General features: G+C 51.9%; 1 protein-coding gene across 6 annotated transcripts; it reads left to right on the top strand.

Moving 5' to 3' along the window:
- Positions 1–304: 304 nt before the first annotated feature.
- On the top strand, positions 305–26360 carry PRPF40B (pre-mRNA processing factor 40 homolog B). 6 transcript variants are annotated; one of them, XR_009550862.1, is made up of 25 exons: positions 305–494; positions 9008–9088; positions 9843–9986; positions 10207–10272; positions 10942–10969; positions 11201–11226; positions 11340–11450; positions 11689–11809; positions 11890–11914; positions 12071–12274; positions 12499–12628; positions 12711–12775; positions 13282–13446; positions 13542–13650; positions 13990–14140; positions 15603–15736; positions 16321–16435; positions 16581–16672; positions 23728–23844; positions 24063–24200; positions 24403–24498; positions 24748–24834; positions 24999–25176; positions 25377–25696; positions 25797–26360. XR_009550862.1 is itself a non-coding variant. In XM_060195402.1 (24 exons), exons 1-24 carry the CDS (start codon positions 492–494, stop codon positions 25481–25483), a joined length of 2493 nt encoding a protein of 830 aa, XP_060051385.1. In that variant the 5' UTR covers positions 305–491; the 3' UTR covers positions 25484–26360. The 6 variants fall into 6 exon arrangements, 4 of the variants coding, with proteins under 4 accessions (XP_060051385.1, XP_060051387.1, XP_060051386.1 ...); XM_060195402.1 differs by having other exon boundaries at positions 25377–26360; XM_060195403.1 differs by lacking the exon at positions 305–494 and adding an exon at positions 5632–6334 and having other exon boundaries at positions 25377–26360.
- The last annotated feature ends 31 nt before the right edge of the window (positions 26361–26391 follow it).

Genomic DNA, 26391 nt, shown 5'->3' with positions numbered 1-26391 from the left:
CCCTTAAGTAAGGTACCATCCCCTTTGCAAGAAGTGAAGACTCTGGTGTAGCCCCGGGTCCTAGGAGCGACTGCTTCCTTGCAGCAGACGCGACAGCCAAGCGGCAGATGTCTGGAAGCTGCTGTCGAGGTCTAGGCGGGAAGGTCAGAGAGTTGCAGGATGGCGCCGAGCCGCAGGGTACCCACGCTCTGGCCGCTCACAGCAGCCTGGCGACCGCCACTTAGAGCGCGGAGTACACGAGCCACACCCCTTATGGGCGGGGCCTGGCTGGACGCGAGGGGCGGGGCCTGCTCTCCGCGCCGGGGGCGGGGTCGGGCCAGGGCGCTCCGGGCCGGTGCAGAGCCGGGCTCGTCGGCGGGAGCTACGGGAGTCCCGGCCACCAAGGGGTGCGACCCCCCACTGGCCCCGCCCTCCCGGCTGCGGCCCGGCCAATCAGAGCGGCTTTTACTGGCGGGTGGGCCAAGCCGGCCCAGCTGCTCGGAGGCTCTGGCATGGTAACGTCCCCGCGCGGGGGTGGAAGGGCCCGGGGCGGTCCCACAGCGTCCCCGACGGCCCGGGCTAGGGCCGGGGGGTCGGGAAGGCCACGGGGTGACTCGGGGCCCCGGGGGAGGCCGAGGGGGACGAGGCGCTCCGGACGGGAGCCTGGGAAGGGGGTGGGGGCGGGGATTTGAGGAGAAGGGGCGGGGGAGGCCATGATGGAGGCTGGCGGGGGTGGAGGTCTGAGGGGAGAGTTTCTGGACGGGGTGCGAGCGATGGAGCGAAGAGGGGTCTCGAGGAGCAGGGGCGGGGAAGAAGAGGGCGCGGGAGGTGTGGTAACCTCGGTCCCGGGGGAGCTGGGGCCACAGTTGCCCCTCCCTGGGGCATTTGGCGTGCGGCGAGTCCCCCCAGCCACGGTGCCGGTGCCGTCAGAAGCCCAGGACGTCCCGAGCCCCCGGGGGTCCCCTCCCTCATCGCCCGCTTGGTCTCCTGAGGCGAGGAGGGGTCATTCATTGTCTCCCCAGCCCACTACTGCGAAGCCCAAGAAACGGAAAGAGCAGTTTCCTTGGTCCCAACCCTGCTTCTGCTGCCCACAGACTCCGCCAGCTCTGTCGTGTGACCTTGGGCGAGTCACTGGCTCTGTGGGGCCTGAGGTTTTTCCATCCATTCCAAACGGTGACCATAAGATGCGCAGGAATGAGATTTCCCTCATCTCATCTGGCTCCACAAATGGAGTGGTGTTTGAGGAGAAGTTTCAGAAGAATGGATTCTCTAGTAGGCGGGAAGCAAAGGCAAAAGAGGGTGGAGGTCTCAGCCAGGCCTCCAGCTGCAGGAGATGCCCAGGGGCGAGCGAGGGCCGCCGGAGGCCTCTTGGCGCGGGAATGGAGGAACTGACTTGCGGAGGTTGATGAAGACCAGAATTAGTATTCGTTCTTCAGGGGGAGAGGGGTGAGATGATGGTAGTGGAGAGGAGCATCCCGAGATAGTTTCTCCCAAGATGACCACGATCTTGAGGGAGCAGGAAGGATACTAGGCGGATTCGGGGGAACAGGGCCTAGGATGGTCGTGAAATTCGGGAGGGCTCGCGGGTGCTTTGGGGGACAGTTAAAGGGCAGAGAGACCACAGGTTAGTTGCTCGTCTCTCAGCTTCCATGCTATTGAGACTTTTTCTCTATCAAGTTTGACTAGAAGACCCCTCAGCTCTGACTGAGACTTTTGTCTGCAAGTCCTGTGCACTCCACGCTATCTCTGGTGTACTACTTTTCATTTTGATGATGGCTACGTCTTTCTCAGAGGTTCGCAGCCTCATTTTCTAACAAAATCCCTTCATTTAGACATGAACAGTCAGATCAATCTTGTGATCACCGACTTTAGGATTTCAGGGTGGTGTGAGGATTGGGGTGAAAAGAAGACAGGGAAATGGAATGTGAGTATCGGAAACATCGTGGACCATCAGCCATCCTGCTGTTAGGGAGGTAGCTTTATGGAGTAGTTTGAAGATAGACTTTGGGGTCAGACTGCTTAGATTCCAAACTTGCCTCTAGTATTTACCTTTCTTGGTCAAAGTACTCAATCTCTCCGAACCTCAGTTTCTTTGTAAAAGGACAATAACTTTTAAGATGGTTGTAAGGGTTAAATGTTTGTCATGCTATCTTGCTCATTAATAAGCAATAAATATTAGCTGTTGTTATTTCCTCCTTCCATTCTTTTCCTTCTCTGTTCATTCTTGTCTTTTTCTGCTTTTTTTTGAATCTTTGGGCTGAGCTACCTCTTCAGCTTGGAGGATCAGAAGAATTGATTGTGTTTTCAGGGTCTTTTCATTGACCCAAGTGGACGCGTAAAGATTGGATAATACTTGTCTCTTCTTTACCTTTCCCCAATGAAAACACAAATGTGTTTTTTCCTTTTTTCTATATTTCTGGGTGTCACAAAGTATCTTGTCAGATTCGCATTTAGATAAGTGTAAGATTCAAGTTGTACAGGCATTGAAGAAAGTGAGGTAGGGGTAAAGGTGGTTGTTTTTTTTTTTGGGGGGGGGTTGTATGTACACGACACATTCAAGGCTCAGGGAAAGGAGGGCTCCATAAGTTCCACAGTAATTTACTTGGTGCTGCCTTGGCCTTTGTGGGAAACTATTCAAGCCAGGCCGGTTTATGGATCTTAGCCAAGGTCTTCCCTTCCAAGTTGAAGATAGTCATATGCAGTTAGATTTTATTACTTAGGTTCTCTCATGCCACTACACACAAATACCTACCAAGCTGCCTGTGTCAGCAGTCAGTACCCTGAGAATTTTTAAAAATTATTTTACTTATTATTTACACAAGTTATACAAGTGCACCTGGGCACATGTGCTCTTGTGCATACATACACACACACACACACACACACCCTACTTTCCTGTCTGAGGAAATTCTAGCATGCAAAAATTAAATAAGGTGATGAGTCTGCATTTATTGCAGTTTAAAAAGGAGCAGCAGCAGAAGAAAATCCCTGAATGTAGATTTTCACTCAGGTAGGAAGGTCAGCACTCCTGTCGGTGAAACACCCAACAGACATCCAGAGTAGTTTGACATTGTATACAAAGTGTTTATCCTCGGGGAGGGGCAGGGCACAAATAGCTTCCTGTGTGCAGGTGTGGAGGGAAGTCAAAGGTAATCTGAAGGAGTTGAATGTGGATCTTTTCTTTTTTTTAATATTTATTCCCTTTTGTTGCCCTTGTTTCATTGTTGTAGTTACTATTATTGTTGTCATTGTTGGACAGGACAGAGAGAAATGGAGAGAAGAGGGGAAGACAGAGAGGGGGAGAGAAAGACAGACACCTGCAGACCTGCTTCACCACCTGTGAAGCGACTCCCCTGCAGGTGGGGATCTGGGGGCTCGAACCAGGATCCTTACTCCGGTCCCTGCGCTTTGTGCCACGTGCCCTTAACCCGCTGCGCTACCGCCCGACTCCTCAAATGTTGGATCTTTATGAGCAAAGTGAGAGGCAAAGTGGAATGAAAGGATTCCTGTGCAAAGAGTAGGAGAGAAGCTGCTGAGTCCGAATGAGCCATGAGTATAGGAGAGACCTTTCTGAAAGACCTCGAATGTTAGAGAAGATACCCTGTAGGGTGGGCAGAAGAAAGTCACCACTGGTTCTCAAATATGCGACTGGTTAATTTAAGCATACAGGAGGTAGGTAGGAGGTGTGGTGGAGAAATAAATCTTCCTGTGACAGGGACTGGTGGTTGGTTTTTGTTGTTGCTGGTCTCCACTGTTTCAGGCTGACTTTTCCAGAGGGACAGATAGAGGGAAAGACATCGCAGCACCCAAGCTTCCCACAGGAAGGGCACATGGTGAAATAGTCACCTTCCCAGGTGAGCTGTCTTACTGGCATGGGGCTGTTTATGAGAGCTGAGGGGGTAGGTTGAAGCCATTCCTCATTCTGTTCCCAATTAGAGGTGGGACCTTAACTAATTCCCTTAGCTTTTTTTTTTTTTTGGTCTGAAAAATAGTAATTGTCTTGGGTGGTTGCCTCCAGCTCTGACATTGTCTGTTCCTTGAGTGAGTACTGGACTTTTCCGCTTGTTTTGTGGGACCTGCCAAGACCATTAAGTCAACAAGTGCCAGCACCTATTGTGTTCCAGCAATAACCCTGGGGGCAAGGAAAATGCAGTAAGGATAAGATGGGACTAGGAAAAACAAAGCCTATGTCCTTTAGAACTCTCTGTCCAGTGGAAGCTGCAGATATTTCATTGATCAAGACTTTCTTCTTTCCCATATCACTTTATTGGGGAAATAAAGATCTACAAGATAGTTGCCACATGCATAGTTTCTTGTCCCTGTGATAGTTATCTGAACCATTCCCACCACAAGCTGAGTGAAGTCTTCCTCCTCCGTCAGCATGCACTGGGCCCTCCACTTTCTCTCAGTCCCCTTCCCACTCCCCCCCTTTAGAGTCTTTGACTCGTCAGTGGTAGCTCACCTACACATGTTACCCAGGTTCAAACCCCCAGCCCCCAGCTGCAGGAGGCAAGTGTCAACAGTGACAGAGCAATTTTGTAGGTATCTCTCTTTTGATAGAGAGAAATTGAGAGGGGGAGATGAGGAGAGAGAAAGAGAGACACCTGTAGACCTGCTTTTCCACTCATGAAGCTTTTCTACTGTAGGTGGGAAGCAAGGGCTCCAGTCTGCGTCCTTGCACATGGTAATGTGTGTGTTCATTTGGGTCAATTGGGTGCGTTCCTTTCTCTCTTGATAGCTCTCACTTTCTATTAAGGATTTGGGGTGGTTAAGGAGTCGGGTGGGGGACGGGTAGATAATGGTTATGCAAAGAGACTCATGCCTGAGGGTTCAATGTCCCAGGTCAACATCCCCCACCACTACCACCATAAGCTAGAGCTAAGCAGTGCTCTGGTAAAAAAAAAAAAAAAAAACAACCAAAAAAACCCAGAAATGGTTGTGAGGTTGGGGAGTAGCAGCACATGCCCCAGCTATAACCCTGGTCCTGGTGGCAATAAAAAAAAAAAGGTTGCCAGGAATGATGGAGTCATGCAAGCGTCAAGCTGGAGTAATAACCCTGGAGATAAAATGGAATTTGTGGCTCTGCTACAATAGAGTGTAAGACATTTAGATTTTTTAATTGATTTTATTATTGGGTAGAGACAGAAAAATTGAGAGGGGAGGGAGATAGAGAGGGAGAAAGACACCTGGGGCCCTGCTTCCCCACTCATGAAGCTTTCCCCCTGCAGGTGGGGACCAGGGGCTTGAACCTGGCTCCTTGCATATTGTAATGTGAGTGCTTAATCAGGTGCGCCACCACCTGGCTCCTGAATGTAAGACATTTTTTTAACATTTCTGAGGCAAAGGTACATCATAAAGTCTGTGGAGTGTTGTTTTAGCATTTGTTTTTCAGTAATTCCACATAACGTAACAGTACAATCAGAACTGTGCAGATCACTAAAATTCCAGTGCATTGTTGCTGAAGGGGATGGTTTGACAGTCTATTGAGTTGGGAGGAAGACTTGAGGAAGTGATGATTGATAGATGGGAGGAGTGTGGGGGTTGACGGGAAGTTTGCCTCAGGTAACGGTGGATGCCAGCGTCTGGCAACTGAGAGAAGGAGAAGGGTGTGGCTGGAGCACTGATCCCGGAGCTCAGTGCAAACCTAGTAAGGTAGTTAGGGTGGAAACTTGCCATGGCCTCCCAGGACCTGCACTGCGGTCCTGGTCTCTACTGTAGGAAGAGCAGGTGCCATTCAGGGCTAAGCAGGGGAGTTCCGTAGTCAGATGCACTACGCTGAACTTGCTCTGTGATGCAGAGGGGAGGATCTGTGGGGAGACCATATCAGATGCAGAAGTGAAGAATGGTTATGGTGGGAAGGAAATTTTTTAAAATTTTATTTATTTATTTTTATTTTGGATAGAAACAAGTTGAATGGGGAAGGGGAGATAAGAGAAAGAGGGAAACATCTGCAGGGACACTGGTGGCGAAAGGGGGCTTGAACCTGGGTCCTTGCACACTGTAGTGTGGACATATAACCAGGTGTACCCATGCTTGGGCCCCTAAAATGGGAAGAAGTAGATCTGAGAAATCTTTAGGAGGTTAAATTAACTTCTCAGTGATGTATTGACGGAAAGTGAGGTGTGAGGAGTGACTCATAGGTTTCTATCTTGGACAACTGTGTGGTGGTGCCAGTCTCTTGAGATGGGCCTCCCTGCATCCTGGTTGGGCCCAGGCTGACTGACTATGTGATATCTCGGTGGTTAGAGGATTGTGTGGCACTGAGAACTGGTTTTCTTCCTCTTTTGACTAGTTTCGATCTTTCCATGCTGAGGAAAGTTTCAGGAAACAAGAGTGAGCGCAATACAAGCGAAAGGTATTTCAAATTGGAGTCGTTTGGCTTCTCTCTTTCCTTCAAGACAAGATGAGCAGAAAGAGAAGAACAGATATTGCTAGAGATAGAGATTCTTCTTCTTCTAGCGTTTGCCCTTCTTCCGTAGCCAGTCAACAGCGTCAGGTTGAGCCTGATGTAAACTTTCGAGACCTCCTTTGAATCTGGAGAGGTGGCAGTCGTTGACTATGTGGGTCATAGTCTGTCTGGAGCCGCAGGGGCAGTTCGGGTCGTCTCTGGCTCCCCAGCGGTGATTAGAAAGTTTTAAAGGCTGAGCCTTTTCTGGAAAGGGGTAACGGGGCAGCAACGAGTCGGTTCCTCTGGGTCAGCTGCCACCTTTCCCTCCAACCCCTCCTTACTACCCTTTCCCCGCCACCCTAGCAAAGGAGGGGGGCAGAGGGTGGCCTGCATCTGCAAGTTTTGATTCCCTTAAAATGTTTTGAGTGCTAGGAGATTGTTCACCCAGTAGGGCGTGTGCTTTGTTGTGCTAGATCTTGGGTCTGAGCCTGGTGCTGTGTGGGAGTGCCATGGATGGTGGAGCTATGCTGTGGTCTCTCTCCATCTCTTCTCATCTTTTGCCACTCTAAGATGAAAAAATGGGATGGGATGGGATGGGATGGGGGAGATAGCATAATGATTATGCAAGAAAGCTTTCATGCCTGAGGCACCAAAAGTCCCAGGTTCAATTCTCAGCGCCAGTGTAAGCCAGAGCTGAGGCACTGCTCTGGAGAAAGAGGGAGGGAGAGAGAGGAGAAAAAGAAAATTGACCCAGAGAAGGGTACAGACCAGTGATATCACATGTGTGGGGCTCTGGCACTGCATTAAAAGATTCTGAATGGTCATACAATCCTGTGGGCACATATTCAAGTTGCCCAGAAAAAGCATACAGTGTGAAGTCTCCCTCTCTCCCACTGATTTCATATCTGTCATCTTTTCTCTCTGGTTTTAAAAAAATATTTATTTTATTTATTTATTCCCTTTTGTTGCCCTTGTTGTTTTATTATTGTAGTTATTATTGTTGTTGTCGTTGTTGGATAGGACAGAGAGAAATGGAGAGAGGAGGGGAAGACAGAGAGGAGGAGAGAAAGATAGACACCTGCAGACCTGCTTCACCGCCTGTGAAGCGACTCCCCTGCAGGTGGGGAGCTGGGGTTTGAACCGGGATCCTTATGCCGGTCCTTGTGCTTTGCGCCACCTGCGCTTAACCCGCTGCGCTACAGCCCGACTCCCTTCTCTCTGATTTTTATGCAAGTGGTAGAATTTGCTGTACTTTGCTTTTTTCATTCGTTAATTTGTCTTAAAGATTTTTTTCATATCATTGAGTTTCTCCATTTTCAAATGTCTGCTTTATATATGTATAATATGAAATTTCTTACCGTGGATATTTAGCCTGATTCTAATCTCTTGTTTTCACAAATAATGTTGAAATAGAAGTCTTGCACACAAGCCTGTTTAACCATGTGGGGCTATTTCTATAGGATAGAGTTTTAAAATTGGGAGTTTCTATATAGAGAAGATTTATTCCTTCATTTGTTCATGAATTCATGAATATTGAGCACCCACTATGTGCCAGACACTGTGGTGGGTACCAGGAACCTAGCTTTCAGGAAGTCAAAGACCCCTGCCCTCAGTGGAAAGGTAGTACACTGCACAATAAAGGAAATACATCTAGGCACACATAGTAATTACAAAATTATGTTCATGAGGAAACGTAAAAAGAATAAATGGAAAGGACCTGCTTTCAATAGGAAAACCTCAGAGAGCAAATGACATTCCAGCTGAGACTTAAAAGATGAGCTGTGACAGCCATGGTCCCCTCTCCCCTGTGTCCCCCCAACCTCCGAGCCTGGGGGGAGCAGGCCCCCAGAAGACTCACAGCTGGCGGTGTCCGCACCTGGAGCCGTCTGCCGAAGAAAGAGGAGGGGGAAGGGTTGGGGCCAAGCCCGGTGGCCCCCAAGACCCAGGCCATGGGGGAATGGAGAAGCAGGCCAGGCCAGGATCCATGTGTCCTGTTCCCAAGGATTTCTGCTCCCTAACAGACTTCTCCCACCCCAAGGCCATGGCTCCAGATCCCAGGGGGAGCCATGGAGCTGAGTGGAAAATCAGACTGAGTTACTGACCAAGAGGCCAGTTAGGGGAGGATGCTGGTGTTGTAGACAGGGCGAGGGAGCCTGGGACTTAGGAGGAAAAAGTAGCCAATTGTGTTTAGAGCGTTAAGGATTGCATCTGTACATGACTGGGTGAATTAGAATAAGAGAATAAAACAGAGGTCACTTCCATCCTGGATAATTTGGAAGTGAGAGACCTCTGAAATGCTCTGAGGTGGCACAACCTTGCCCACAGGCAAGAGAATGGATGTAAAGCCTTGGGAAGAGCCACTTTTGCTGGCAACTGAGCCACCTCCGTCTTCTCTGTGGCTTTGGCAAAGTGGAGACTTCTGGAATAAAGATGGCATTGAAGAGCCTTGACTGACTGACTCTGGGCTGGCAGAACAGAGCAGGCCTGCCTGGGGCTGAGAGCCGGAGAGGGGCAGGACACTGGGCTCAGAGACCCTCTGAACTTTATGCTCCTTTTTCATTCTCACCCCTCTGCTTCCCTTCTGCGAAAGCCCACCTCTTTGCCCATCCTGGGTCCTATGACTTTTCTCTCCCTCAACAGTCGGTTCCCGATTCTGGTCCCCGGCCCCCAGCAGCGCCTGCCCCCTTCCCACCGGGGCCCCCCATGATGCCACCACCCTTCGTAAGTTTTATGTCTTTCCCTGGGCTTGGCTTTTCCAGCCTGCATCCCCGACTTCCCAGACCCTAGCTCGGCTGCCTCGCCAGCACAGTTTCTGTGTAATGCCCCTTCTGCTGCCCTTGGAAGAGGGATGGTTGTGCCTGGGCGTTGGGCTGGGAGGGGCTGCTGTTAAGCTCTCAGTCCATAAAGCTGACAGTTACCCCATGTCTTCTTGTTTGTGGGACACTCGGGGGCTGGGACAGGAGAAGTAGAAGGGAAGAGACCCTGTTAGGGTAGGGTGGGACTGGCTTTCTCTGTCACTACTCCTTATCTGTATTCTTTTTAAGTATGTCACACAGTCAGGCTGCAATAGCAATTGGTGGCCAGAGAATTGAAGGAAAAAAGAAATGGGAGGCAGGGGACTGAGGACACCTGCCTGCTGGCCCTGCCTCTGAGCGGACTCTGGGGAGAGTTGCTGAAGAGGTGGTGCTTTTCGGCCCTAGTCTGGCGGCAGTTACTCTTTCTTTTCCATCCCCCTTACCATCCTCCCAAGAAGCCATGTGCTTGCTTGTTAGGCACAGAGGACCCCCCCAATTAATAGTCTTTCTTGAGGGGAGGCAAGAGGCAGTTTCATGCTTTGTACTCCTCCGTCAAAACCCCAGAATCGCCTCCAAGCTGGGGAGAGGGGGCTGGAGGGGGTGGATGGACCAGTGGATGCTTCCTGACAGGTTTGGGACAGCCTTCACAGCTCTGTGTCTCTCCCTTTCTTCATTTCTAGATGCCCCCTCCAGGAATCCCCCCACCCTTTCCTCCAATGGGGCTACCCCCCCTGAGTCAGAGACCTCCAGCCATCCCCCCCATGCCACCTGGCATCATGCCCCCGATGCTTCCACCAATGGGGGCACCCCCACCGCTCACACAGGTAGTCCTCTCCCTTGCACTGGAAAACCCTGTCAGTTTAGCTGGAGGGCAAGGGGACTGGGCATGAGCATCTGAACTTCAGGGCAGGAGGTGGGTGGGGGAGCTTTGACCCCTGTGGGTTTGTCTGCTGAGTGACTGGAGAAAAAAAACTGAGAGCCTAGATCCTGGGCATTGACTGCCTTCACCTCACTAGCTGGCTTTTGTCATCTTTGTCCCCACAGATACCGGGAATGGTGCCTCCTATGATGCCAGGAATGTTGATGCCAGCAGTGCCTGTCACTGCAGCGGTAAGCACTTGGGAACAGCAGGAAGCAGGCTCTGCCCTGCAGGTCTGTGGGTCTGACTCGGAGCACAGAGATACAGCCTCCGTGCTTTCCCGCTTCTCGCTGGGTCCACACTGGTGCCCAGCAGCACCCCCCACATCCAAGGCTTCTCTTCAGCCCTACAAGCGGCACTTCACTCATCTCCTAGGAGAGACACAGTCTCGTTAGCTCCCACTGTGCCCAGCTTCTTCTTACGGAGCATCATCATGCCAGATGCCCCCTTGCCCCAACAGAGCTAGTACTGCAGACACTCGAATATGGTCTCTTCACATCATTTTTGTCTCTGGAGAAAGCAGTAGTGTCTGAGGAGCATGCTAAACCCTGTGCTGTTGTTCAGTGTTGTAGAGTCTGTTCTGTATGGGATGTAGAATCTGATAGTCACTGTGGAGGAAATGGGCCTCGGAGGTTGACTCAGCAAAATAGTCTTGAAAAAGGGCAAAGGAACAGCTCCATGGCTCCCCCTGGGATCTGGAGCCATGGCCTTGGGGTGGGAGAAGTCTGTTAGGGAGCAGAAATCCTTGGGAACAGGACACATGGATCCTGGCCTGGCCTGCTTCTCCATTCCCCCACGGCCTGGGTCTTGGGGGCCACCGGGCTTGGCCCCAACCCTTCCCCCTCCTCTTTCTTCGGCAGACGGCTCCAGGTGCGGACACCGCCAGCTGTGAGTCTTTTGGGGGCCTGCTCCCCCCAGGCTCGGAGGTTGGGGGGACACAGGGGAGAGGGGACCATGGACTCGAGCCCATGCTGGATCATGCCTGTTGGGATGCCAGGGAGCTTGGGATGTTGCTGGGACCAGGGGCTGTTTATCAGGGATGGAGCGAGGGAGGAATAGGTGGGGTGAGATGGGGGTTGGAGCAAAGACTTGATGTGTTTCCTTTGCCTTCTTTTCCAGCTGCTGTGCCTGGGACAGTTCCTCCGGTGAGTTCTTCCACTTCAGGGGTCTCTTGGTAGAAAAGCTAAAGGAGGGTAGCTGTTGATTACATTTTGGGGGTGAGGAGGACAAGCACTGCCTTTCTGTGCCCCTCCCCCAGCGAGCCCTGTGGAGTGAGCATGTGACCCCTGATGGGCGCATCTACTACTACAACGCCGACGACAAGCAGTCTGTGTGGGAGAAGCCCAGCGTGCTCAAGTCCAAGGCAGAGGTTCTGAGCCCAGCTTTTCCACCTTCCTTTCAGCCTCCCTGACCTTTCCTCTCACCGCAGACCCCCTCCCCCTGGCTTCCTGTGATTTCAGGAAGTCCACCTTTCCCCATAGTGAGCCAGGTCAGATAGTAGCTGAAAATGCCTGCGTCCCCCACTCACTGGGTCCCTCTAGTCCTCCCAGTTGCAGCCGGAGGGCAAGTTCCAATCCACTCACGTCCTCTGACCCTTATTCTTGCAGCTGTTGCTGTCCCAGTGTCCCTGGAAAGAGTACACATCAGACTCAGGCAAGCTGTACTACTATAATAACCAGAGTAAGGAGTCCCGCTGGACCCGACCTAAGGACCTGGATGACCTGGAGGGTGAGGACAGCATGGGCCTTGGGAGTGACTCTGGGGTGACCCTGACTACTCTGTGACTGTGCTGTCTTTTCCCCTTGCAGCTCTCGTCAAACAGGAAGCTGCAGGGTGAGTGATATGTCCACCTACACATCTATCCTGGGGGCCACCTGAGGGCTGGGAATGGACTCTCCTGATCCCCACTTGGTCCTCCCCAGGACAGATCAGCTGTCCTGCTTCTGTCCCTGCTCTATTCTGGACATGGTCTTTTTGACACCCCTGCAGGAAACAGCAGCTTCAGCCCCAGACACTACAGCCACCACCTCCTCAGCCCCAGCCTGACCCCCCACCTGTACCGCCTGGCCCTGTTCCAGTGCCCTCAGGCCTTCTAGAACCTGAGCCAGGTGGGAGTGAAGATTGCGATGTGTCAGAGGCTCCCCAGCCCCTGGAGCAGGGGTTCCTACAACAAGCGGAGGAAGGCCCTAGCAGGTGAGGGCTTCCTTGCAGCAGTCCAGGTGCTGGCCGTAGGCTCCTGCCTACTTCAACTCCTGACCTCTGCTAAGTCTCCTGGGAAGGGTGTGACCTCTGAAGGGCAGAAAAGGGCTGCCCCAGGGAGCTAGGAGGGTGTGCTGCGCTGTCAATCATGTAGGACTCTGAAAGCTACAGGGACCAGGGACCAGGGATGCTGTGGCTAAGTCCTCTTTGCCCCCCAGTTCTGCTGGACAGCGTCAGCAACCACAGCAGGAGGAAGAGGAATCAAAGCCAGAACCAGAGAGGTCTGGCCTCAGTTGGAGCAACCGGGAGAAGGCAAAGCAGGCCTTTAAGGAGCTGCTGAGGGACAAGGTGCTGGGGTGGGGTTCTCAGGTAGGCCTGGAGGGGACTGGAGGTGGGGCAGGTTCCATGACCCCCACCTGCTCCATTCCAGGCTGTCCCCTCCAATGCCTCATGGGAACAGGCCATGAAGATGGTAGTCACCGACCCCCGTTACAGGTAGGCCTGGGCAGAGGGACACGGATCCAGGCCCTCCAGAGCCTGTTCATCAGAGCAGCTGTGCCAGGGACTCCCTGAGAAACCCCAGCTCAACACGTAGTCCCCCAGGGACCAGTCAGGACAGTGAAAGATAGGTGGGTGTGATGAAAAGAGAAGCTGGAGGGCCTCCAGGAGGAGGGGAACAGTGTCTGCCAAATACTTGTTGAGTTGAATTGATTTGAATGGAATTAATGGGGCAAGGTGGGGATGGGCAGAAAAGAGGCCTGTGACCCTGAGTGCTCTTCACATAGACCCGGTGTCGGGAGTGTCTTGCAGCCCCAGCTCTTCCTCTTGATGCCTCTACCCTTTCCCCGAATCCTAGGGACCAGACCCATCTTCCCGTGTCCTCAGAGGCCCTTCAGTGTCTGCTATGTTCTCTCAGTTCTGTAGAAACTGTTCCCAGGGTCTCTGCAGAGTGGTCAGGCTGAGGCCTCTGTCCTCACCCCACTCCCCCTTCTCCACCCCAGTGCCTTGCCCAAACTGAGTGAGAAGAAGCAGGCATTCAATGCCTACAAGGCGCAGCGCGAGAAGGAAGAGAAGGCAGAGGCCCGACTCAGGGCTAAGGAGGCCAAGCAGACTTTGCAGCATTTTCTGGAGCAGCACGAACGCATGACCTCCACCACCCGCTACCGGTCAGGGACAGGCTGGGGTGGGGCCTGGGGACCCTGAAGCCCTTAGACCTAGGGTCTCTGTCTTTGGTTCTGATTCACATCCACATACTCCACAGGCGGGCAGAACAGACCTTTGGGGATCTGGAGGTCTGGGCTGTAGTCCCCGAGAGGGATCGAAAAGAAGTTTATGATGATGTCCTCTTCTTCCTGGCCAAGAAGGAGAAGGTAAACAGTCACTGGCCTAGACCCCTTGGCCTAGCTCATTAGACTCGCGTTCCGAGCAGACCCCAGCCACTGCCCCAAGGGCCCTGTTTATCTCTTGCAGCTGGTAGGGCACTCGCACACCCATTTCTGCTCTAGGTCTACACCCTGGGGTGTGGGAGGGCAAGAAGAGGCCTTGGAGGGGCTAGTCTGCTCACTGCGCCTGTCCCTTCCTGGGGACATGGCTGCCTTGTTGGGCCCTCCGCAGGTTCCCTGGTGCTTCCCTTTCTTAAGTCCTCCTCTGCCAGGCCCACTGAGCAGCTCTTGCCGGTCCTACCTCATCCTTCCCCTGTGGCTTCCTAGGAGCAGGCCAAGCAGCTGCGGCGCCGCAACATCCAGGCCCTGAAGAACATCCTGGATGGGATGAGCAGCGTCAGCTTCCAAACCACATGGTCCCAGGCCCAGCAGTACCTCATGGATAACCCCAGCTTTGCTCAGGACCATCAGCTGCAGAGTAAGCCTGGGTCTCCACTCCTGCCCCTCCTTCGTTAACCTATCTGGGCCCCCCGAGCCTGCCTCACACCACTTCCCTGCACCCCCTGACCTCTCTGATGTTGAGAAGTCCCTAGTGTCCATCTGTGTGTTCTGGAGAGGTCTCCAGAACATTTGGTATCATTTGGGACGCCTCCTTTCTGGAGTCTACCACTGATCCGAGCATTTATGTGCCCTTGGAGGTTGGGCACGGGGATAGGAATCAGAAGGACTGGAGGTGAATGAAATTAAAAAAAAAAAAAGTTTATCTTTTTATTTTATTATTATTATTTTTTTTCTTTTTTATTTAAGAAAGGATTAATTAACAAAACCATAGGGTAGGAGGGGTACAACTCCACACAATTCCCACCACCCAATCTCCATATCCCACCCCCTCCCCTGATAGCTTTCCCATTCTCTATCCCTCTGGGAGCATGGACCCAGGGCCATTGTGGGTTGCAGAAGGTGGAAGGTCTGGCTTCTGTAATTGCTTCCCCGCTGAACATGGACATTGACTGGTCGGTCCATACTCCCAGTCTGCCTCTCTCTTTCCCTAGTAGGTTGGGTCTCTGGGGAAGCGGAGCTCCAGGACACATTGGTGGGGTCTATTAATTATTTTTTAATATTATTTTTTAACCAGAGCACAGCTCAGCTCTGGCTTATGGTGGTGTGGGGGGATTGAACCTGGGACTTTGGAGCCTCAGGCATGAGAGTCTCTTTGCATAACCATTATGCTAGCTACCCTCCACCGGTGATGAAATTTTTTTTTTAATATTTATTTATTTATTCCCTTTTGTTGCCCTTGTTGTTTTATTGTTGTAGTTGTTGTTGATCTCGTTGTTGTTGGATAGGACAGAGAGAAATGGAGAGAGGAGGGGAAGACAAGGGGAGAGAAAGATAGACACCTGCAGTCCTCTTTCACCACTTGTGAAGCGATTCCCCTGCAGGTGGGGAGCCAGGGGCTCGAACTGGGATACTTACACTGGTCCTTGTGCTTAGCACCACCTGCGCTTAACCCGCTGTGCTACCGCCCGACTCCCGTGATGAAATTTTTTTATAGCTCATGTGAACGTGGCCTTAAATCAACTGGTCACATGTTACAGTAAACCATTGTTCACCTGTAATCTTTTGTGACATCAGAATTTTGCCTTTTGCATCAATACCTGCTTGGATTCCAGTTCCATAAAATCCCATGCCTCAGATCCCAAGTCTGCTGGTTTCATACAATGACTTCCAGTAACTGAATTCTTGAGCTGACTACACACTGATTTGTCCACCTACAGTTAACAAGCCCTCCTCAAGAATTGCCTTTCCAGTAGCCTCTGCCACAGGTCCCAATGACCCACCTGGCACCTGTGGGGGCAGCATCCTCAAAGCTCTGTGGGTGGGGTGCTGAGGTCTGCGATGGTTTGCTGGTGTCCACTGAATCTCCTCCCTGTGGCTAGACATGGACAAAGAAGATGCACTTATCTGCTTTGAGGAGCACATACGAGCTTTGGAGAGGGAGGAGGAGGAGGAGCGGGAAAGGGCCCGGCTTCGGGAGCGGCGCCAGCAACGCAAGAACCGGGAGGCCTTCCAGGTATCATTGCCGCTCTTGGGATCAGAGCTCAGCTCTGCCTGGACCACAGTCTACCACCCACCGCACCCTGGCTCCTGGTGCCTAGTTCTGTCACAGCTGCATGGCCACCTTGTGCCTCTAGTCCAGCTTCTGCTGTGTCCTCCCTCTCCAGCGTGCAGCTTCTCAAAGGAGAGGAGGTGTTGCACCACCAATAGCAGCCAGCAGAGAGCACCCTAGTAGCACGGCTTGGCAGCCAGGTCACGTTGATTTGCCAGACAGCAGTAACTAGCTTACCCTTTAGCTTGGGGGTGGGGGTGGGTAATGGTGGTTAAAAACTGTATCTGGGGAACATTGTATGGCAGGCAAGCTTTTGTTTCTTTGCCTCCCAAGTTGGGTTGTCAGGCCCTAGATCCTTTCTGAATCTGCATTCTCTCCTTTCCTGCTGCTGTCTGCTTCTCCATTTGTATGTTCCCCTTTGCCTCCCTGGCCTGCTTTTCCTCAATCTGGACTGCTCTCCTCCCACCTCTACCCACCTCCTCCTCCCGTCTTTGGCTCTTTCTTCCTCCCATTGTTACTCTCTCTGTAACTGACCTCTCCCTGCTCAGACCTTCCTGGACGAGCTGCACGAGACAGGGCAGCTGCATTCTATGTCTACCTGGATGGAGCTGTACCCAGCAGTCAGCACTGATGTCCGCTTTGCCAACATGCTGGGCCAGCCGGGTAAGGCAGCCAGGCTCCCCTTCTGGCCTGGCTTCCTGCCCTGCCAGCCTCCCTGCAGCCCTACACCCTGGTGCTGTCCTCGACCCCACCCCCAGGCCTTGGGAAGCTGCTGCCTGCCAGGCCCCCCTCCCTCCCTCCCCTGCAGGCTCTACCCCTCTGGACTTATTCAAGTTCTATGTGGAGGAGTTGAAGGCACGATTCCATGATGAGAAGAAGATCATTAAGGACATCCTTAAGGTGAGAGAGGCCAGGGGCTGGGGCTGGTGGATGCAAGCTGGGTACAGTCACACTTTGGCCAGGATTCCCTGCATTTGCAGGTGCCTGCCATACTGTGGTCCTGTACTGGGCACTGGTGATACAGAAGCGAGTAAGCAGTCTCCTCCCACCAGGAGCTCATGGCTTAACAGGAAGAGAGATATGACTACTAGACAGAGACAAGTGCTGTTACTGGAAGGGAAATCAGAAGAGTTGACACTTGAACTGCACCTTTAAGAACAGAAAAGTTGAGGAGGATGGAGGGTTTGGGTGGAGGCTGCGTCCATCAGGAGCAAAGGGATGGGACAAGCACAGTGGGCTTAAAGAGCAGGACACACAGCTAGTCACAGACTACAGAGCTACATACAAATATGTTCCTTTGGACCTGAGTGTGTGTTTTTGAAAGGTTTGGAATTTGTCACTAATGTTTTAAAATCTGAAGATTGCCCATACACATCTGCAGCTCCTCTCGAAATTTTGACTGACCAATACTGGGCCAGCTTTGTAAGGCAGTGGGCTCAAATGGATGGGCCGTCCTTCTCAGTACTCAGCGCCTCCCTGAAGTGCCTTGATTTTCGTACATTGGAGAGATCGTTTTTAGTATCCATTCCTACCAAGGGTGGCCAAAGAAACACACAGACACACACACACAGACACATACACACAGACACACACACACACAGACACACACACACACAGACACACACACACAGACACACACACACACACACACACACACACAGATGTTTCTATTTGGAAGTGAAGAGCATTCTCACTACTTGAAAAGGCCTCCTCGAGCACTTGAGAGCCAGGGGAGGCTGACTGCTTGGCCACAAATCCAGCTGGACTACTTGCTAGTTGTGTGACCTTGGGCAGACCATTTAACCTTTTGAGCTTCTGTTTCCTTGTCTGAAAACAAAACACAAAGAAACAAACAAACGAGTTTCCCATTGCAGTGCACCTAACCACCAAGGGAAGGACTCGGTGCCTGGGGTGAAAATGGAATGGGAATAAAGGGAGCAGATTCCCACTGCACACACAGTGGTTTTTTTTTTAAGTGCCATGTGTTGCCAGACATACTGATGCAGTTACTGTACTTCAATACCATATCATTTCTCTGTTTAAGCAGTGTTTAAAAATTACCATTAGATAGGACAAACCTTATTGTCTGTGACTCCCATTTCTATGGAGCCACATGCCACACCTTGAAAGTAGAGCTCTGTGTGTAAAGCGCTGTCAGGCTGAAATCAGAAATGTGGATTTTTATCTTCTAAGAAATGGAGGAGCCAGAGAATGACACAGTCAAGTGATGTTTTTGAAAAATCCTTGTGGGACTGGGTGGTGTTGCATCTAGTTGAGTGCACGTTACAGTGCATAAGGACCCAGGTTCAAGCCCCCAGACCCCCACCTGCAGGGAGGAAGCTTCACGAGTGAGGAAGCAGTGTTGCAGGTGTCTTGTCTCTCTCCCTACTCTCCTTCCCCTCTCAATTTCTGTCTCTATCCAAAATTAATTCATTACTTTAAACAAAGAAAAGCCCTTATGATAGCGTAGAACAGCATCTGTAGGGTGGTAGACAGTATTTGAAGCCCCTGGATAGTGAAAATGATCATGCCAAGTAATTCAAATAAACTTTGAGTTTGAGTCATCTTCTCACCCACGCCTAGATGTCCCCTGCTGTTGGGGCTGATGGTAAAATGAGCAATACTGGTGTCGAGCCGGGAGACCAGTCAGAGGCCTTTGCGGCCTATATCGCGGGTGGAGGATGAGCCCAGGCAGTGGTGGGTGAGGAGCTGGGGTGCCCCAGCTGGGTTTCTCAGATGCCCCAGGTTTCCTGTGAAGTAGCTGGGGACAAGCAAGTTGGAGGTGAGTGGGGCTGAGTGTAGGGGGACATTTTATTCTCATGTTTATTTGCACCTCCAGGGTTATTGTTGGGGCTCGGTGCCACAAACCCACTGCTCCTGGAGGCCACACACAGCCATTTTATTTGATAGAACAGAGCAATTGAGAGGGGAGGAGGCCAGATAGGAAGAAAGACAGACACCCGCAGACCTGCTTTGCTGCTTCTGAAGTGGCCCTGCTGCAGGTGGGATTTGGGGCCTTGAACTCAGGTCCTTGGGCGTGGTAGTATGTGCACCTAGCTTTGTGTGCCACAGCACCTGATATTTACTTACCTCACTTGAGCACTGCTCACCTCGGGCCTATGGTGGTATGGTGTGTGTATGGGGAAGGGTGAGCTTTGAGGCTTTAAGTCTTAAGACACGGAAGTCTGCATAACCATCCTACTATCTCCCTGTACCACTCTCCACTCTCTCCTTACTACAGGTATGGTAGTTTGCTTCTGTGTTCTACAGAGATTCTATGTAAGATTTTCATTAAAAAAAATTTCTGTTAAAATGATTTTATCCCCCCAGAGATACTGCTTATCTCTGGTTTGTGGTGTTACTGGGGATTGAACCTGGAACCTTTTGTGCCTTAGGCATGAAAATCTTTTTGCATAATCATTATGCTATCTCCCCGATAAAAAAAAAAATGAAAGTTTTAATTAGTGGAGTAGTCACTCAGAAATAGAGTTGACAGATTTTTGTGTGTGCATGAACTCAAAAGGAAGGAGTGAATTAAACCTAGCAGGGGTGGGGAGACAGCAGTAATTCCATCTGGCGGCGTTATTCTTAGAGTAAACTAGGGGCAGAGAAGAATAAAGCAAGTAGGGTAATCACATAAAATATAATTATCTCTTAAAAACCCTGCAGGTGGGGACCAGGGCCTCAAGTCCTTTCACACTGTAATGTGCACTCAACCAGATGCGCCACCACTCAGCCCCTAAAAACCTTTTAAAATTGATAGGCTAGAAATCGAGAGTGGAGGGGGAGATAGAGGGAGACAAAGACACCTGCAGCACATTGCTTCACCACTAGTGAAGCTTCCCTCCTACAGGTGGGGAGCAGGGGCTTGAATCCCAGTCCTTGCTCATGGTAACCTGTTGGGTGCACCACTGCTTTGCCCCCGAGTATAATCCTCCCAATATAGCTAGTTTATATTGTGCATTTAAAAAAATTTTTTTTAATATTTATTTTATTTATTTATTCCCTTTTGTTGCCCTTGTTGTTTTATTGTTGTTGTTGGATAGGACAGAGAGAGAAATGGAGAGAGGAGGGGAAGACAGAGAGGGGGAGAGAAAGATAGACACCTGCAGACCTGCTTCACCGCCTGTGAAGCGACTCCCCTGCAGGTGGGGAGCCGGGGTTCGAACCGGGATCCTTATGCCGGTCCTTGTGCTTTGCGCCACCTGCGCTTAACCCGCTGCACTACAGCCCGACTCCCTATATTGTGCACTTTTATTTTGGGGGATGGATGGGGATGAAACTCGGGGCATTACACTTACAGTGCATGCACATTGCCACTCAGCTACACCCCTACCCCTGCCACTTAACTTTTAACCAGACAGTATCTGCAGAGTCCTGACTCTCCATACCTGAAAAAGAAATTTCTGGGGGGTTGGGCAGTAGCACAGCGGGTTAAGCGCACGTGGCACCAAGTGCAAGGACCGGCATAAGGATCCCGGTTTGAGCCCCCGGCTCCCCACCTGCAGGGGGGTCGCTTCACAGGCGGTGAAGCAGGTCTGCAGGTGTCTATCCTTTTCTCCCCCTCTGTCTTCCCCTCCTCTCTCCATTTCTCTCTGTCCTATCCAAAAATGAACAACATCAACAATAACAATAATCACAACAAGGGCAACAAAAGGGGAAACAATAGCTTCCAGGAGCAGTGGATTCATGGTGCCGGCACTGAGCCTCAGCAATAACCCTGGTGGCAAAAAAAAAAAAAAAAAGAAAAGAAATTTCTGTTGATAGCCCCCTCTAGGGCATCTATCAATGGAAGGTAGGCAAATTCAGGACACCATATGGTCATCTACCAGCCAAGTGGACTCTGATGGTGCCTCTTGTCCCATAGAATAATGTCAAGAGCCTGGACTTGGAAGAGCCAGAAAACAGAAGATCTGGGCCCAGGGCCTGGGGAGACAGCATAATGGTTATGCAAAAGCCTTTCAAGCCTGAGGCTCTGAGGTCCCAGGTTCAATCCCCAGCCCCTCCTTAAGCCAGAACTGAGCAGTGTTCTGGTGTAAAAAGTAAAAAATAGAAGATCTAGGCCCAGGACATCTGTGGGGTGTTGGATCCCTGGAAAACACTAAATTTGAAGTTTCTGATATACCCAGTGTAGTATGAGTCAGAGCCAGAAGAGTGAGGATGAGATTGCTAGGACTGGGTAGTAGAGAAGGCCAAGTACTAAAGGCAAGAGAGGAGGGGACTCTGGAGAGGGCAGGCATGGAGGTGAACAGAAGTGAGTGAGGCACCAAGAAGCTGCCTGAGTTGACCGTTAGGATAAGAGGGAGAGGAGAGACTGAAGAGGGAGAGTGAGTGCAGCACAGACACTAAGAATCAGATAATGTGGCCTAGGAGGTGGCGCAGTGGATAAAGCCGTGGACTGTCAAGTATGAGGTCCTCAGTTTGACCCCTGGCATTCCATGCGCCAGAGCGACTCTCTGGTTCTGTTTAGGGCTGGTCGTCTCGCCCACTTGGATTGTGCTGCTTTGCCCTGTGCAGTGTGACCCGGCAGGTTAAGCCCTCGGCCTCACAAGCGGTGAAGCAGTGCTGCAGGCGCCTTTCTGTCCCATCCCTCTTCAGTTTCTCTGTTCCAGCAAATAACAACGACACATTTAAACATTATCTTTTGTTAAAGATTTTTAACATCTGATAGGACAGAAATTGAGAGGGAAGTGGTGATAGAGGTGGAGAAAGACATCTGCGGCTGGGGGTTGGGGGCGGTGCAATGGGTTAAGTGCACATAGTACAAAGCACAAGGACCCGAGCAAGGATCCCGGTTCAAGCCCTCAGCTCCCCACCTGCAGGGTGTCGCTTTGCAGGCAGAGAAGCAGGTCTGCAGGTGTCTTTCTCCTTATCTTCCTCTCCCCCTCAGTTTATCTCTTACCCAGAAAATTGGGGGGGGGGGGCACAGGTGCCATGGATTTGTAGTGCAGACGATCTCCACCACTGATAACCTTGGAGGCAAAAAAAAAGAAAGTCATCTATTGCTTCACCACTAGTGAAGCCTTACCTCTGCAGGAGGGGATGGGGACTTGAACCTGGGTCTTTGTGCATAGTAGTGCTCGTGTTCACCCTGACTGACTTGAGAGCCAAACTTCAAACTCTTGTCACTCCGCTTACCATGGTGGTGTTACCTTGGGCCAAATGAGAGAAGGTTCCTAGGACTTTCTTGATTGGGATGTTGAGACACACAAAAGCAGCACAGAGACAATTCTAGTGAGTCCACAGTGTAAGAGTTTAGAGCACCGCTCAGCTCTAGCAGTGCCTGGGGCTAAACTGGGGGCGTCAGGCTTACAAGTCCTGTGCTCTGAGAGGTCTTTGGACCCAGCGAGTGTATTTTTCTTGTTAATGTTTTATATTGAGTACATGAGTTTTTAAAAATGTCTATTCCCTTTTGTTGCCTTTGTTGTAGTTACTGATTTCGTTGTCGGATAGAACAGAGAGAAATGGAGAGAGATGGGGAAGACAGAGGTGGACACAAAGACAGACACCTGCAGACCTGTCTCACCACCTGTGAAGTGACTCCCATGCAGGTGGGGAGCCGGGGGCTCGAACCAGGATCCCTATGCCGGTTACATATGAATTTCATGAGTGACAGGAAGGAAAAGCCAGAACACCCTCTGCTACATGCAGTGCTGGGAACTGAACTGGGAGCCTCAAGTGTACGAGCCCCACGCTCTACCAGTTGAGACATTGTTCTAGGTGCTTTCAGTGTTGTCTGGGAGTTGCATGCCTGATGATCTTTATCAGGCGGAGGTAATCTGTGCTCAGAGAATGGACTTTGGGGGGCCGGGCAGTGGTGCACCCAGTTAAGCGCACATAGTACTAAATCAAGGACCTGTGTAAGAATCCAGGTTTGAGACCCCAACTCCCCACCTGCAGGGTGGTCACTTCACAATTGGTGAAGCAGGTCTGCAGGTGTCTTTCTCCCTATCTATCTCTCTTTTTTCCCTCAATTTCTCTCTGTCCTATCCAATAAAATAGAAAAAAATGGCTGCCACAAGCAGTGGACTTGTAGTGCCAGCACCAAGCCCCTGCAGTAACCCTGGAGGGGAAAAAACAAAAGAATGGACTTTGGGGTTCAGAAGACCTGAGTGTTCTTGCTTAGCCGTGTATTTAGCATGAGACTTTTGGCCGGTGCTTTAGTTTCACTAAACCTTGGCTTCTCCTGTAGAAAGTTAGGTGACGGGAGTCGGGTGGTAGCGCAGCGGGTTAAGTGCATGTGGTGCAAAGTGCAAGGACTGGTGAAGAATCCCGGTTTGAGCCCCTGGCTCCCCACCTGCAGGGGAGTCGCTTCACAGGCGGTGAAGCAGGTCTGCAGGTGTCTATCCTTTCTCCCCTCCTCTCTCCATTTCTCTCTGTCCTATCCAACAATGATGACATCAGTAACAACAACAATAACTACAATAACAATGAAAAACAAGGGTAACAAAAGGGAAAATAAATTTAAAAAAAAAAAAAGTTAGGTGACTATGCCCGGTGCTTATGTTCATGAGGAAAACGAGGTGCGTGCGAGCTCCTCAGCACAATACCTGGTGTGTAGTAAGCACTCAGAAAATAGAGGGTGGGGACCAGCGGATGTTGATGGAGAATGCTTGGAAGTCACTGTGTGGGGCCCAGCTAGGGCTAAAGCTTTGAGCCAAAGGAACAAAGCAGATTGTGAGACACGTGCACCTACCCCTTTGTTCACACTCCCCATGTGAGCCCCACTGACAACCAAACCAAGGGTAGACGTCGGGGCACCAAATCCTCAGGTGATGGGGACTTGGACAGTTTGTTTCCAGTGTGTCCCAGTCCTGTGTGGCTTCTGGGGGCCGGAGCAGGCTGAGGAGTCTCCTGAGCGTTCCGTAAGCTGACCCGTCTGCCCTGGAGGCCAGCTTTGGGGCTTCAGGTGGGGGCACCCCCACCCGCCACTTAATCTGCTGCTGTGCCCACAGGACCGGGGCTTCTGCGTGGAGGTGAACACAGCTTTTGAGGACTTCGCCCACGTCATAAGCTTTGACAAGAGGGCTGCTGCGCTGGACGCAGGCAACATCAAGCTGACCTTCAATAGTGTGAGGGACGGCGTGGGGGAGGGCTGTGTCCAGGGCACTGCTCTCTGACTCATCCCGTCTCCTGTTCCTTCTGTTCACAGCCCCAATGTATATACCCCATTCTGGGGGGTGACAGTAGGACCCAGACCCCAGCTTCCCACCTCCTGATGGATGGCTGAATGGGACCTGGGCATCCACCCAGAAGAGGTGACCCTGCTCTGTGCCCTTTGTGCCCCCAGTTGCTGGAGAAAGCAGAGGCGCGGGAGAAAGAGCGGGAGAAGGAGGAGGCACGAAGGATGCGGCGCAGGGAAGCTGCCTTTCGAAGCATGCTGAGGCAGGCTGTGCCTGCTCTGGAGCTGGGCACTGCCTGGGAAGAGGTCAGGGCTGCAGCCTGGCACCGAGCACCACCCCTCAATCCTGACAGCGGTGCTCTCCACACGGGGGGCCCACCCCAGTCATAGCACAGCTCCGGGCCGCTCCGGCTCCCTTCCATCCTCTGCCCCAGCCCTTCCCTGCGCTCATGGCGGCGTCCATGCCGTGCCGGGGCTGGTCTGATCAGCAGTGCTCTCCTCGTTCAAGGTCCGTGAGCGCTTTGTGTGTGACTCAGCCTTTGAGCAGATCACCCTGGAGTCGGAGCGGATCCGGCTCTTCCGGGAATTCCTGCAGGTCCTGGAGGTGAGGCAGAGCTTCTGGTCTTCTGGTTCTGACTGAGGCTCATGAAACCCTGGGCCAGCTCAACAGAGACCTCAGTGACTATTAATCCTCAGGGCGTTCCTTTCCCTGGCCCACTAAAGAGAGAGAGGGCTTACGGTACCTGGGATAAGCAGGAGACCCTAGCCTAACAGGCAAAGTCAGATTCCAGGATGTAGGGTTTTAACTGGGACTTATCCTGCTGCCTTTCTTCCCCTGCACTGCCCCCGCCAGACCGAATGCCAACACCTCCACACCAAAGGCCGAAAACATGGCAGAAAGGGCAAGAAACACCATCGCAAACGTTCCCACTCCCCCTCGGTAAGCTGGTGGGTGGGGCAAGGCTGAACTGTCTTGGGAAATAAAAGCCTCTCCTAGAGAGCTGAGGATTCCTGTGGGTCTGGGTCCCCGTGTCCCAGTTGCAGACCTAGGGGCTTCTCAAGGCCAGAAGGACCCCTGGGTTGACGCGCATGTGATTTGCCTAGGGCTCTGAGTCAGAAGAGGAGGAGCTGCCCCCACCATCTCTGCGGCCCCCTAAGCGGAGAAGGCAGAACCCTTCAGAGTCAGGCTCTGATCCCTCTTCCTCACTTGACTCTGTTGAAAGTGGGGGTGTTGCCCTTGGAGCACGGGGCTCCCCATCCTCCCGGCTTCTCCTCGGATCAGGTAAGCAGTTGTTAGAAGTATTGGTCCAGGCTGAGAGGAGGTCCCTGGTGGTCTCTGCCCATGTGAGGGGAGAAATGCCCATTCCTGCCCAGGCAGGTCTACTGGAGTGCCTGAGACACTCCCGTCTGTGAACTAGGAGTAGAGGAAAGGGTGGGTTCCCATTTCTCCCACAAGGCTTAGTGGGGCCTTTTCATCTCTAGATCATGGTGTTCGGAAAGCCAAGAAACCAAACAAGAAAACGAAGAAGAGAAGACACAAGTCGGTGCGTAGAGGAGGAGCTGCTACCCAAGACCCTGCTAGTTTGTGAGAGCTCTTCTACCCGCCTCCTGGGCTGTCCTTCACAGGAACTGAGGAGGTGGGCTCTGGGCTCTTACAGAACAGCCCTGAGAGTGAGACAGACCCTGAGGAGAAAGCAGCCAAGGAGAGTGATGAGAAAGAACCAGAACAGGACAAAGCCAGCGAGCTCCAGCGGGCAGAGCTCCCTAACCGCTCTCCGGGCTTTGGAATCAAGAAGGAGAAGGTAAAAGGCGGGCACCCAGCCCAAGCCCCGTCAGCGCTTTGTCCAGGCCACCACGGCCCTCGGAGGAGGCTTTGGGTGAGCTGTGCCTTTGCTCCACCAGACGGGCTGGGACACGTCTGAAAGTGAGCTGAGCGAGGGTGAGCTGGAAAGACGGCGGCGAACACTCCTGCAGCAGCTGGATGACCACCAGTGATCTGATGAGCCACTCTGCCTTGGGTCTGTGTGAGGCTGTGGCTTCTAGGTCACCTTGCCATCTGCCCCAGACTCCTTCCTTAGTCTGGTCTGTTTCCACTGTTCAAGTACCCTACCCCACACACCTCCAGAGGTTGCGTGTGGTGTTCAAGGGTTCCCCAGTTCCCGGACAACTAGTGCAGTCCTTGCCCTCAGCCCTAGACCAGAGATTGGTGACACATGCCATGTGGGGTGGGTGGTGCCAGTAGATAAAATGTGAGAAGGGGTCTCCAGGGAAGCGCGACAGGCTGGTGGATAGCCTGGGGGGGCAGAGGGTGGGGTCCTAACCCTCTAGCATCAGTGCCTGCTCCTGCCTGCCCGGGCTCTGGGGCTTTGCCACTTCCTCCAACCCCAGGACCCAGTGTATGTGTGTTTTGTTTTGTTCTGTTTTTTGTTCTGATTTTTTTTTTTTTTTTTAAATATTTATAACACAGCCAGTGACTCTTTTGTCTTTCCGTAGACTG

Source organism: Erinaceus europaeus, chromosome 7 (genome assembly GCF_950295315.1).
Source record: "Erinaceus europaeus chromosome 7, mEriEur2.1, whole genome shotgun sequence".
NCBI classification, from domain to species: Eukaryota; Metazoa; Chordata; class Mammalia; order Eulipotyphla; family Erinaceidae; genus Erinaceus; species Erinaceus europaeus.
The sequence above is the reverse complement of the archived record's forward strand: the minus strand, read 5'-3'. Positions and strand labels throughout refer to the sequence as shown.